This window comes from Muscardinus avellanarius, assembly GCF_963383645.1.
Source record: "Muscardinus avellanarius genome assembly, chromosome: 11".
Lineage (NCBI taxonomy): Eukaryota > Metazoa > Chordata > Mammalia > Rodentia > Gliridae > Muscardinus > Muscardinus avellanarius.
In genome coordinates this window covers 28,983,840-28,997,474 of record NC_137797.1, presented here as the reverse complement: position 1 = coordinate 28,997,474, position 13,635 = coordinate 28,983,840, and the positions used below count along the sequence as shown (strand labels likewise).

Genomic DNA, 13,635 nt, shown 5'->3' with positions numbered 1-13,635 from the left:
GAAGCCAGCCTCAGCTACTTAGTGAGGCTCTCAGCAACTTAGTGAGACCCTATTTCCAAATAAAACATAAAAAAAAATAGGTCTGGGAGTATAGCCCGGAGGTAGAAAGCCTCTGGGTTCCACCCCCAGTACCACCAAAAAAAAAGAAAAAAAACAGAACTATCAAGATTCACTATTACACAAAAAGCCGGGCATGGTGGCGCACGCTTGTAATCCCCGCGCTTGGGAGGCGGAGACAGGAGGATCTCGCAGGTTCGAGCCAGCCATGCTGGCTTAAGAGACCCTGTTTCCAAAAATAAAGAATAGGTCTGGGAGTGTAGCCCGGAGGTAAAAGGGCTTCCAGGAACCCCAGTACCACAAAAAAAAAAAAAAGAAAGAAAAGAAAAGAAAAGAGAAAAGAAAAAACTATTCATTACAGCACTGTTTGTATAGCACAATTTGGGGCACAATCTAAAAGCTATCAAAAAGTAATTAATTAGTTAAAATATGAACTGTAAAGCTGGGTGTGGTGGTTCATGCTTGTAATCCCAGCTTTAGGGAGGGTGAGACAGGAGGATCTTGGTTCCAGGACAGCCTCAGCTTAGTGAGGCCCTCCGCAACTTAGACCCTGTTTCAAAATAAAGAATAAAAAATACGGCAGGGGGTGTAGCTCGGAGGTCAAATGCCTCTGGGTCCCATCCCCAGACCCACAATAAAACAAAAACAAAAATAAAATAAACAAAATCTGAACTGCAAAGTTCAACAAAATTCAAGCAGCCCTTAAAAAAAAAAATCACCACAAAGAGAGTGTTGGGGTTAGGGGAGGTGTAGGACATCGAGGTATTTACATGCGCAGAAGCAGCCTAGCATCTGTGCAGTGAGTCACTCTGGCCTTTCTGGAAGGACACACACAGTAAAAATAGTTTTCTAAGGAGGGTAATTCAAATGCTGAGGATAGATGAGGGGGTCTCAAATTCCACTATGTGGCCTTTAGAGCCTTTCTCATTGTGTTCTGTCCTAGTCAACAAAGAAAACAATGAAGATTGATATGCTTTGTTTTTTAGTGAACTTACTAAATAACAGACTTTTTTTTTTAGCTCAGACACTGGTTTAGTGAGAATCTACTAAACAACAAAAATGTTAAATTATGATATAGAATAACAATTCTAGAAGTTTTTTTACAAAGAGATTAAGGTTCACTTATTCATTCAATTGATATTTCAGTGCCACTGTGCACAGCTATACATGGTTGTAATCCCCAGACAGAGGACCACAGGTTCAGAGACGGCCTCAGCTTTTTTTTTTTTTCTCCAGTACTGGGAATGGAACCCAGGGGCGTTCTACCCACAAGCTACACTTCTGACCTTATTTAATTCTTTATTTTGAAACAGGGTCTCACTGAGTTTCAAAGGGCCTCCCTAAGTAGCTGAGGCTGGCCTTGAGCCATGATCCTCCTGTCTCAGCCTCCCAAAAACTGGGATTATAAGCCTGCACCACTGCACCCGCCTGGCTTCAGCCTCAGCAATTTAGTGAGATCCTGTTACAAAATAAAAAATAAGAGTTGGGCATGGTGGCACAGTACTTTGGGAACGGAGATAGGAGAATCACAGGTTTTAGGATAGACTCAGCAAGCAGTGAGACTTCATCAACCTAGAGAGATCCTGTTTCAAAAACAAAAATAAAAACAGGGATGAGCTTGAAGGTAGAATATTCCTGGTTTCAATCACCAGTATCCCCCCAAAAAAACTTAGTATACTGTATTATTCTAGGCATTAATGAGCAATACCGACATCACCCTAATGTCCTCATACAATTTTGAACAGAGATAAGTGAAAGTGGTAAGAATGCGGGTGTGTAGGGATAAAAGAAGTTATGGTTTATAAAGGACAGTTAAGGTAACCCATCTCTGAGAATATACCATGTCAGAGGCAGAGAATATACCATGTGAGCAAAGTCTATAACAAAGCCAAAGTGAGCAATGCAATCTACATGAATAAGTCCTGTGATTAGAATAAGCTTAGCCACTTACTGTTCAGGTTAGGGCAAAGCAATACCAGGGCAGCAGGGGAGAGAAGTACAGGATATGAGTTCAGAGTTAAGTAGATCCTGGGCACGAGTAGGGCCTTATACATGGGGGTGGGGGGAGACAAGATTTTACTGTGATGGAAAATCTTTGTAATGTTTTTAACAGAGGCATGACATGATATGATTTTATAATACTTAGCTATCACTTAGAAATAGGCTAAGCCAGGTATGGTGGTGCACACTTGTAATCCCAGTATTTGGGAAGCTGAGACAGAAGACTCAAAGGTTCATGGCCAGCCCCAGCTACTTGGTGAGGCCCTCTACAACTTAGTGAGACCCTGTTACAAAATAAAGAAAAAATGGGGCTGGAGGTGTATGTAGCTCAGGGGTAGAACGCCTTTGGGTTCAACCCCTAGTACCACACATAAATAAATAATAGGTGAATACAGGCCAGGCAAAAATTATATAATTAAAAAGGAATTTGAGAGAGATGAGCATATGTGTCTGACTTGGTAAATACTTTGAAAGTAGATCATACAGAATTTGCTACTGTATTGGATATGAGAACCTTAGTTCTTACATGAGAACCTTCGTTCTCCTCTAGCAAAAGTAAATGAGCTGTTTTGGGTATACTTGGTATGTGTGCGAGTGTGTAAAGTTACTGGGGATTGAGCTCAGGGGCATTCTACCTCCAAGCTACATCCCTACCCCTAGTTTATTTTTTAATTGAAAATAGGATCTAAGTTGCTGAAAGCCTCACTAAGTTGCTAAGGCTGGCTTTAAACCCACAATCCTCCTGTCTCAGCCTCTCAAGCACTGGGATTATAGGAATGAACAACCACACTGTCTGGGTGAAGTTATTTAAAAAGTGGTATTTGTATATTTATTTATAAATAAAGGTACCTGTACAAATCTTGTCATTTCCCAATAACAAGAGACAGGAAGGTCACACTGGTCAAGATCCAAGTTCTTCGTGCCAGTTTTAAGACCTTAAGAAAGTCATTTGAATCAGTTACTAGACTGTAAAGCATATTGTCTAGGTCACAAAATTTCTGCAAGAATCAAATGGCTGAAGAAGTCTGCAAATGTAAATAATGACCATTATGAGGTGGGGGGGATCGTGTTAATTGTGCAAATCACATTATATGAAAATAGTAACATTGATACTATAATCAACCTTCACCTTCTTAGTTTGAAACTCAAGGGGTCACCAAAAAGTAAAAGACAATCCAAGAAAGCTGGGCGTGGAAAGAGAATCACTGGGGATTTGCCTCAGAGGTAAAGTGTCCCTGGGTTTAATCCCCAGCACTGTACCAAAAAAAGGTTTTTTTCACTGATCATAGAACCTACATAATGTGAACACTAAGGAAATTACAATCCAATCTCTCCTAGGGACTGGAGAAAACTGTCTTTAAAAGCCATAAATAATATTAAACTATTAAACTAAGGCCACCTATTTTTTTGGGGGGGGTGAGTCTGGGGATGGAACCCAGGGTGCTTCCAAGATACACCCCCTGCCCTATTTTTCCTTCTTTATTTTGAAACAGGGTCTCACTAAGTTGCAGAGGGCCTCACTAAGTAGCTGAGGCTGTCGCAAACCCCGACCCTCCTGTCTCAGCCTCCCGAATACTGGGATTACAAGTGTGATGCACCATGCCTGGTTTTTAGTCTTTATTTTGAAACAGGGTATAGCTGAGTTACAAAGGGCCTCACTAAGTAGTAGCTGAGGCTGCCCAAGAACCCGAGAACTGAGATTCTCCTGACTAAGCCTCCCAAATGCTGGGATTACAAGGGTGCACCACCATGCCCAGCTTAAAGCCACCTAATTTTAACTTTTACAGAATAAAGTCAAGAAAGATTAATTAGAGATGCCATCAATAAGATACTCTAAAGATTGGGATTAAATATTACATCAGTTATCATCTTAAACAGTAAATGCTTAGTGTAAATTTAAGTAATATGTGCCAGTGAGGACTTTAATTATTGCCTTAAACCGTTTCTGCAAATTTATAAACAAGGTTCCATAGAATTTACTTTTCTATCTAAAGTATTCCTATTACCGTAGAATCTCTTTGGAATCAAGAAAAGTGTAAGCTAGCACATGCCTGTAATCCCAATACTTAGGAGGCTCAGACTGGAGGACGGCAAGTTCAAGACTTGCCTCCCTCGGGAGACTCTCAGCAAACTAGTGAGGCCCTTTTCAAAACAAAAATAAGCCGGGCACGGTGAGGCAGGCTTGTAATCCCAGTACTTGGGAGGCTGAGATAGGAGGAGGATCACAGGTTCACAGCCAACCTCAGCTACTTAAATGAGGCCCTCCGCAACTTAGTGAGACCCTGTTTCCAAATAAAAGAATAAAAAATAGGGCTGGGGATGTAGCTTGAAGGTAGAATGACCCTGGGCTCAATCCCTAGTACCTCAAAAATAAACATATATATATTTTTAAATGTCGGGGAGCCCAGCATGGTGGCGCACGCTTGTAATCCCAGCATTCAGGAGGCTGAGACTGGAGGATGGCGGTTTGCGAGCAGCTCAGCTACTCAGTGAAGCCCTCTGCAATTTAGTGAAACCCTGTTTCAAAATAAAGAATAAAAAATAGGGCAGGGAGTGTAACTCGGAGGTCGAATGCCCCTGGGTTCCATCCCCAAACCTGCGAAAGAAAGAAAGAAAGAAAGAAAGAAAGAAAGAAAGAAAGAAAGAAAGAAAGAAAGAAAGAAGAGAAAAGAAAGAAGTCTGAGGGAAGCCGAGTGTGATGGCGCACACTTTTAATTCCTGCATTTGGGAGGCTGAGACATGAGGATCGCAGTTCAAAGACAGCCTCAGCTACTTAGGCCCTTTACAACTCAATGAGACCCTGATTAAATACTAAAGAAAAAAATAGAGCTAGGATTGTGGCTCGGAGAGAGAATGCCCCTGGGTTCCATCCCCAGTACAAGCGCAAAAAACAAAAAAAAAAATTAAAAAGTCTGGAGGAGTACCTCAGAGGTGCAATGCCCATGGGTTCAATCCCCAGTACCACAAAAAGAAAAAGAAAAAGTGCATGTCATGTGTTTAGTTCACTGTGTATTTAAGATTATCTTCAATGTCAATTTGTACTATGTATTAGTCCACAACCCACTGTAACAATAATTAAAAACTCTACAATATTTGGTGCCCCCATTCTCATTTTTTAATTGGGGCCTTCATAAACATAACTTTAGTGGCACGTGACTGCAATCCTAAAACCATGCTCCAAGGATCTTCCAAGGAACATGTCAACTTAGCCTCCCTGGACTTAGTCTAAGACAGATACATAATACAACAATGAAGGTTCACAGCAATACTCCAGTGCTGTTTCCCCCTCATTCCTAAAAATATCTACCTTACAAAATGTTTTTTCTAAATCAAGCATCTTTAGGTCAATGAATTCCACCCTCCCGTCTCAGATATATTTGTGACTGCATGAGCACACACAATACATTATCTTTCAAAGCCGAGCGCTTAGAATATACACCTCTCCAAAACTTCAGAACAAGATTAAATACGATACGATCACCAGCTTATATCAAACAAAACAAAGCTGCAGTTTGGTCACTTTAATGGCATACTGAGCAATGCAGATGTTCAACTAATTTCCTTCATAAAAACTGACCTGAAAATTAAAAAAAAAAAAAAAAGATTTCGTTTTACTGGAATACAAGAGCCCTATTAGGCCCCAGAACTCGACAATGTTATGTAAAGACACCCAGTGTTTCATGGTTCCATATGTACTTATCAAAGTGTAGTATTCTTAAAATGCAGAAGGACGGTTTAATAATTAAAGGGCCCCAAATCGAGAGGCAAAAGATTTCACAAGCTCTCCCGTAACTGCGGCCCTCCAGAACGGAGCCTTGGGTTTAAACTAGTTCCTGGGAACTGAAACAGCTCGCAAAGAGTTTGCCAACCAGAGTAAAAATCACTTCGCCGAGATAAAGAGGGGAAATGGACTCGGGTAGGAGGAGATCGCGGAAGCCTGGGCCAGCCGGCGCGGAGCCCCCAAGCCCCGGCCCCGGGCGGCGAGCATGTGCGGCGGCGGCAGGACGCGCGGCCCTCCGGAGCCGCCTCCCGGGGCTCGGGCCCCGCCCGGCTCACGCTCCCGATTCATTCATTCTGCACCCAGGGCTGCCGCACCCCGCGCCTCGGCCGGGCAGAGAGCCGGCTCGCTCGGGGGCCGCGCTGGGCCGCAACCCCCGCCGGAGTGGGGCCCCGCCGCCGTTCCCGCGCGCCCGCGGCCTCCGCCCGGGGTGGTCGGAGAGACCGCGGAGGGAGGCCGGCCGCCGACAGCGGCGCCCGCAGCCCGCCGCCCCACCCTCGGCCGGGCCGGGCCTCCCCGCCGCGGGGCGGCCGCCGGGAAGCCCGGGCCCCGCCGCCGGCTGCCCCGCCGCGGCCGGAAGTCTCGCCGGCGCCCCCTCCCCAGCGCCGACTTCCTCGCCGCCCGGCCGGCCCCTCTCCGCGCCGCCTCGGGCCTCCGGGCGCGGGCCGCCGCCCGGAACCAGCGCAGGGCCGCGGGGCCGCGCCGGGGAGCGGACCGCAGCGCCGGAGGACGGCGCGGGCGGTTACCTTGATGATCCTGCGGGGCAGCCCGGCCATCTTGTCAGATCCCGAGTTCGGCCTCTGGTCTCGTCTCCGGCTCCGCTCGCCTCACGCACGAGTGGAAGTCCCGGGCTCCACTTCCGGGGGACGTTGCCGCGCCCGCCGCCGCCGCCGAGGCCCCTCGGGAAATGTAGTCCGGGCGGGGACGCGGGCTCCGGCTCCGACGGGCCTCCCTCCGACCCGGCCCCTCTCCGCGCTCCCCGCCCAGCCCGGGCCGCGGGCCGGAAGTGACGCGCGCGGCGGGGCGGGCCCGGGGAGGCGCGGAGCGGCGGCGAGGGCGGCTGCTGGCCGCGGACCCGGCTCTGGCTCCCGCGCCCTCCCGCCCGGCTGCAGGCGCCGCCCGCGCGGCCACGTAACAGAGGCCCGGCCTCCGACGCGGCCCATTCATCCTCCCGGGCTCCATTCAGCTAGCCGGCCTTGGCGCCCTTACTCCGAGCTGCCCGCCGCGGACCTCGCTGCTTCTCCCGAGACTTCTGGATGCTTAAACTTGGCCGGAATCCGGCCTCGTGGACGTCTCCCCTACACCCACGTGGGCTGAGGGGAAAGGATTCGTTGCCGTTTAGGGTCAGGAAGGACACTGACTGGCTTTTGAACGGCCGAATTTAGCACTCGGGTGGCTAAATTGCTGGACGAACGACCAAGCAGAGGATTAGAGAACGCAGAGTAATCCCTAAAAGAGGGATTTCCCGTTGAGTGCGGGGGGTGAGGGGGCGGTAAAGGAGGATTAGGGTGAGCCTCCCCCCCCCCCTATAATGGAATTGTGGGGAAGCTCTTCGACCTGATGAGTGGTGGCTTGCTAGGCTAGTTTACTTTTTGCAGGCATTTTACTTCGTTTTCACACCAGTCTTAAGGTGAATGTATTGCTCTCACATGAGGTTTAGAGTGTTAACTTTTTCCAAGATTATAGAAGAGAGCAGAGCTGTTTTTGATCTTGGGAAGGTCAGCCAAGACACAGGCGAGGCGCCGCTTAACCGCAGTGTTTCCTAGCACAGTAACACTAACCATAGGTGGTGAGTGAATGGAAATGCGCCGGCCACAGGACGGACGCTGTGTTAAGGAATGAGAATACAAATAAATAAATAGACTGACCATGCCTTCCAGAGACTTAAAGTCCAGCGTAAGAGAAAGACAAGTAAATTAATTACAATCCAGTGTGTTAAGGACTGTAACAGAGGTTCCTCCGAGTTGCTATCTGATGACAGAGGGCCATTAACTACATTAGAACTCGGAGAAGGCATCGTAAAGAAATCCAAAATAAACTACCGGACCGTACCAAGCAGAGGAACATAGCCTGTGAAATGGCACTGCGCTTTGAGAAAGGAAGAAAAGAGTAATGCATAACGAAACTTGGGAAATGATAGCCTGGAATGATAGTGTGTGCCTGCAATCCCAGTGACTGGGGAGGCTGAGACAGGAGGATCACAAGTTCAAGTCCAGCCTCAGTAACTTAACATGACCGTGTCCCAGAATACAAAAGGGATGGAATGTAGTGCAGAGGTAAAGCCCTCTGGGTTCAATCCCCATTACCACAAAAAAGAAAAAAAGAACTGAGGATATGAATGAATAATGAGAAACATTTTATGTTGGATTATCTCATTTGATTATAAAGCATATAAGGTAGGCTCTATTATCCCCAATACCTTTTAAATAAATAACTATGGCTCAGTCAGAAAGGGGTTGTTTTGTGACTAGATGAATCTGGAAGGGTAAGTGACTAATGGACAAAGTTACTTTCAGAATATTTTAGAAATGGGCCAAGGGAATTCCCTCTCCCCACCCCATAGGAAGAAAGGCATAGCAGCTATAGGGTTAGCAGCATTCAAATCTGCAATTTGGGTCAGACTTGGCAAGGAAGACGCATCCCTGCTTAGTGTGTGTCAGCCCAGGGCTGGCAAGTCAGTGCAAGCTGTTACTCCCTCACCACACGGTCCCTGGGGCATCATGACCTTCCCCCCTGCATGGTGGCTGTGTTCCAAGAGTGAGTGTTCTAGCAAGTAAAGTAGAAATTGAATTGCAACTCTTTTTTTTTTTTTTTTTTTTTTTGCAGTACTGGGACATTCTACCACTGAACTATACCCCCAGCCCTATTTCTTATTCTTTATTTTGAGAAAGGGTCTCACTGAGTTGCAAAGAGCCTCACTAAGTAGCTCAAGCCACAATCCTCCTGTCTCAGCCTCCCAAATGCTAGGATGACAAGCGTGCACTACCTTGCCCTGCTGAATTACAACTTTTGACATAACTGTAGAAGTCACAGAGCATCACGATCACTACAAAAATCACTAGCCACAAACAAAAATTCATCCAGTTCCAAGTCCACCTCTTGAAAGAAGTAATAAGATTCTAGAAACTAGCAGAATGTGTATGATGGAAAGCTTGGTTGTGGCCAACTTTGGAAAACAACTGCCACATGTGAAACATTTATTACGAAGATACTTTCTAGCCATGTACCTTGGAATCCCCAAGGGTGCTGGGACAACCTTTCTGGAGCCCTTCTTGCTGAGATCCAAATTCTCTAGGTCAGTGTTGAGACCTAGGAATCTACATTTAAACATAGTAAGTAATATTGATGTCGTGTGTGTGTGTGTGTGTGTGTGTGTGTGTGTGTGTGTGTGTGTTACTAGGGATTAAACCCAGGGCCTCATGTACACTAAGCAAGTTACCACTGAACTACATCTTCAGCAGCCCTCCCCCAACCCCTTTATTCCAAATATTTTGAGAAAGGGTTTGTCTTAAGCTCGCCAGCCTAACTTCAAACTTGCCATCCTCCTGGCACAGCCTCCCAAGTGGCTGAGATTACAGGTGTGAGGCACCATGCTCCACTCTATCTTAGCATTTGAGAACAAAAGATTTTGAATAAGCAAGAACAACAACTATATATATATATATATATATATATATATATATATATATATGAGCAAAAACAACTGGTTGTTTTCTTTTGGCTATTGTAATCAGAACAGATAATGAAAAATATCATGTAGATGAAGACTGAGAGCTCTAAAACCTCAACCTGGGTTTGAAAATTTATATGTTAGCCAGGCATGGTAGTGTACACCTGTAATCCCAGTATTTGGGAGGCTGAAACCCAAGGATCGCAGGTTCAAGACTGACTTCTGCAACTTAGTAAGACTCTCAGCAACTTAGCAAGATCATGTTTCAAAATTTAAAAATAGCCAGCATTAGCTGGACGTGGTGGTGCACATTTGTAATCCCCGTGTTTGGGAGGCTGAGACAGGAGGATCGCACAGGTTCAAAGCCACTCTCAGCTGGCTTGAGACCATGTTTCCAAATAAAATAGGTCTGGAAGTGTAGCCTGGAGGTAGAAGGCCTCTGGGTACCACCCCCAGTACCACCACCACCAAAAAAAAAAAAAAAAAAATAGCCAGCATTGATGGCACATGCTTGTGATCCTGGTGTTTGGCTAAGACAGGATCACAGGTTCAAGGACAGCCTCAGCAGTATAGCAAAACTTTCTGTAACCTATTGAGACCATATTTCAAGACAAAAAAAAAAGTTTTGGGGGTATAGCTTAGCTGTAGAAAGTGGCTAGATTCGACCCCTAGCACCACAAAATTAATCAGTTAGTTAATTAGTTTAAAAAAAAATAGCCTGGGCCGGGCGTGATGGCACACTGCTTGTAATCCCTGCACTTGGGAGGCAGAGACAGGAGGATTGCACAGGTTCGAACCCAGCCGTGCTGGCTTACGAGACCCTGTTTACAAATAAAAAGTATAAAATAGGTCTGGGAGGGTACCCCGGAGGTAGAAGGGCTTCCAGGAACCCCAGTACCACCAAAAAAACACAAAAGAAACCCCATAAATTAATGCCTCTGGGTTCAATCCCTAGTATCACGAAAAGGGGACAGGGGTACCACTATAGCCATGTATAGTAGTACATGCTTATAATACTAGTACTTGGGAAGCTGAAACAGGAGAATCACAGGTTCAAAGCCAGCCTCAGCTACTTAATGAGGCCCTTTGCAACTCAGTGAGACCCTGTTTCAAAATAAAGAATAAAAAGTCGGGTGTGGTGCGCACGCTTGTAATCTCAGCACTTGGGAGGCTGAGAGGAGGACTGCACATGTTCGAAGCCAGCCTCAGCCACTTAGTGAGGCTCTCAGCAACTTAGTGAGACCCTGTTTCCAAATAAAGTATAAAATAGGTCTGGGAGTATAGCCTGGAGGTAGAAAAGCACTTGGGTTCCACCCCAGTACCACCAAAATAAATAAATAAAATAAAACAAAATAAAGAATAAAAAAGACTGGGGGTGTAGCTTGGAGATAGAATGCTGCTGGGTTCCATCCCCGATACATTAATAATAATAATAATAATAATAAATATTGCTGGGGGTGTATCTTAGAAGTAGAACCCCTGGGTCCAATCCCCAGTACCAAAAATTAATAAAGGGGCTGGGGTATAGCTCAGAATTAGAATGCTCCTGGGTTCAATCCCCAGTACCAAAAAATAAGCTTCCACCACCTCTCAATAGCACTAAGTGCTGGGGACCAAGCCTTTAACACATGGGCCTTTGAGGGACACATCTAAAACATAGCATCTATACTCTTCTACCTTTTTAATTTGAACCTTATGAATGTGTTACTTATTCAAAATAAGTATGGCTGGGCGTGGTGGCACACGCTTTTAATCCCCACGCTTGGGAGGCAGAGACAGGATCACGTTGGTTGGAAGCCAGCCTCGCTGGCTTAAGAGACCCTGTTTCCAAATAAAAATGTAAAATAGGTCTGGGAGTGTAGCCTGGAGGTAGAAGGGTTTCCAGGAACCCCAGTACCACCAAAAATAAATAAATATGAATGCAATTCACTAATTTCAAGAGTCTACACTAAAAGATATTCAGAGCTCTTTTAATGCTAATTTTAAGAAATGGTATCATTCACTTAAAATAGCAAAAATGTACTGGTCCATGATAACTGAATAAATGTTTGCACTGAACAGTGTAATTCTGCCTAACACCGCTACACTGAACAGACAGAATTCTTAGCTTATTACTTGTTTCCAGCTCTTCGTCAAGCTTCACTCTTCCTGTCTGTTCCTTCTGGGTTTCACACTGCAGGTGTCTTTGCAATAAGATGTAGAAGAGTGAGCAAGAGAGAGAAGTCTTGTTCTATGGGAATCTCTTAGTTCTGCGAACCTATTTTATTGCTTCCTGCTCCTTTACCCCTCCTCCACCCCAAGAATCCCAGACTTTGCCTATAATAGCAAATGCATAAGTACTATTTACCCTGCAGGCAAAAACTTCGGACATTTATGCCTGAGCTGCTCAGAATCCGGAATCTCCTTCATCTTGGTCACCATTGTATCATTGAAACCTAACACAAGGTTGGCTACATGAAGGCTTTCAAAATTTTATTCGTCAAAGGAATGAGTCAATGAATTCAAGGTGAAATAAACACCTGTTTGAGAATGGTTGACACAGATTCATGATCCATAAGTGAGCGCTTACAAAAAGCACAGGATGTTTATGATCATTGCTAAACTTTGCAGCTTGACTTCCTGAAGGGTAACAAAGCGTCGCATGATTTGCAAAGAGGAAATAGAGTAGACCAGTTTGGAAAATGGAATATCAGTAATAGAGGCCTTGGCCGGGGTGGTGGCACACACTTGTAATTCTAGTACTTGAGAAGCTGAGTCAGGAGGATCACAAGTTCGAGGACAGCCTCAGCAAGTAGTCTGACTCTCATCAACCTAGCAAGACCCGTTTTGAAATAAAAATAAAATAGGGCTGGAGTTGTACCTCGGAGTTAGAATGCCCCCAGGTTCAATCCCCAGTAACACACACACACACACACACACACACACACACACACACACACACAGTTAACAGAGGCCGTGTTTCAAGTCATAAGCAGAGTCACCAGGCAGCAGTATTTGTTTGCAAGTTCTCTATTGTTTCCTGTAGCGTAGGGAAACTGTTTCGTGGGCGATCAAGACAGAAGTATCTGTGAGAGGAGGGTTCATGAACACTGACTCAGGCAGGCAGTGGGTGGGGAGGAAGAAAAGGCTGAACACTGGTTTAAAACAAGAAAGAAAAAAAAAAAATGCCGGCTGACTTACATTCATGCTTCCAACATAAGCAGCTGAGCACTTCCAAACTGTTCCCCAACACAGGACAGCCTGTAAGAAGAACCTTAGGAGGGTCGGCCAGGCTCATTAGCTGTCCCTAAGGAGCACTGTTCTCAAGGGGGAAGGATCTGGGGAGAATCAGGCTGAGGAGGCAGTCATAAGGCCTACCTTTGCTTAGTGCTTTGTGCTTTACAAAGTGTTTTTGGATGTTATCTCATCCAGGCAGTTTTCAGTATCTGTACCACTGGAGTGATTCTGCAGAGCCCCTCACTGATTCCACAATGTTCCTAAAAAGGTAAATGGACCCGGCCATAGTCATGTACACCTATAATCCCAGCACTTGGGAGGCTGAGACAGGAGGATTACAGGGTTTCAGACCGCCTTAGTTTGTGATACCCTGTTTCAAAACCAAAAGAATAAAATAGGGCTGGAGTATAGCTCGGAGGTAGAATGTCCCTGGGTTCAAAGTCTAGCATCACATACACAAAAGATAAAGGTAGACAGGGGAGTGTTCCTTGTACATATTTGTCTCTTTCCCCTGGAACAGTTCCCAGTGGAAATAGGATTCCAGGTACTAGGATGGTGACTCAAGACATTTGGCCAAAAGCCTGGCTGCAACAGGTTAAGTCAGGTCTCTCTCCCTGCCTCTGTGCACCACCCTTTCAGGTTCCCAGATCTGTGGCATTTCCTGTCCTAGGGCTTCCCCTGGGACTGCTTACTCAGCCTGTCAGGCCTGAACTGGGCTCCCTCTCCCCCACCTGCAGTACCCGCCCAGGTTTGTTTTCAACACCATCACCTTCCCCCCCACCTGTCTAGCTCTGGTCCTGTTCATTTCTCATATGCTTCTCAGCTGCACCACTTGCTATCTGCAGGCAACTGCCCACTCGGTTCTAGTACAACCACAAATGTTTCTGAGCTCTTTGTTTATCTCCTGAGTACA

The 13,635-nt window shown here is 45.8% G+C and overlaps 1 protein-coding gene across 1 annotated transcript in view; it reads right to left on the bottom strand.

Moving 5' to 3' along the window:
* Positions 1 to 6,612, bottom strand: part of UBE2N (ubiquitin conjugating enzyme E2 N) — a gene marked incomplete at both ends in the record, with an annotated part of 42,879 nt that extends 36,267 nt beyond the window's left edge. The window contains one exon of the mRNA XM_080706356.1: positions 6,583 to 6,612. Within this exon, the coding sequence (XP_080562482.1) occupies positions 6,583 to 6,612 (30 nt within the window). The remainder of the gene's footprint in view (positions 1 to 6,582) is intronic.
* Positions 6,613 to 13,635: the final 7,023 nt, after the last annotated feature.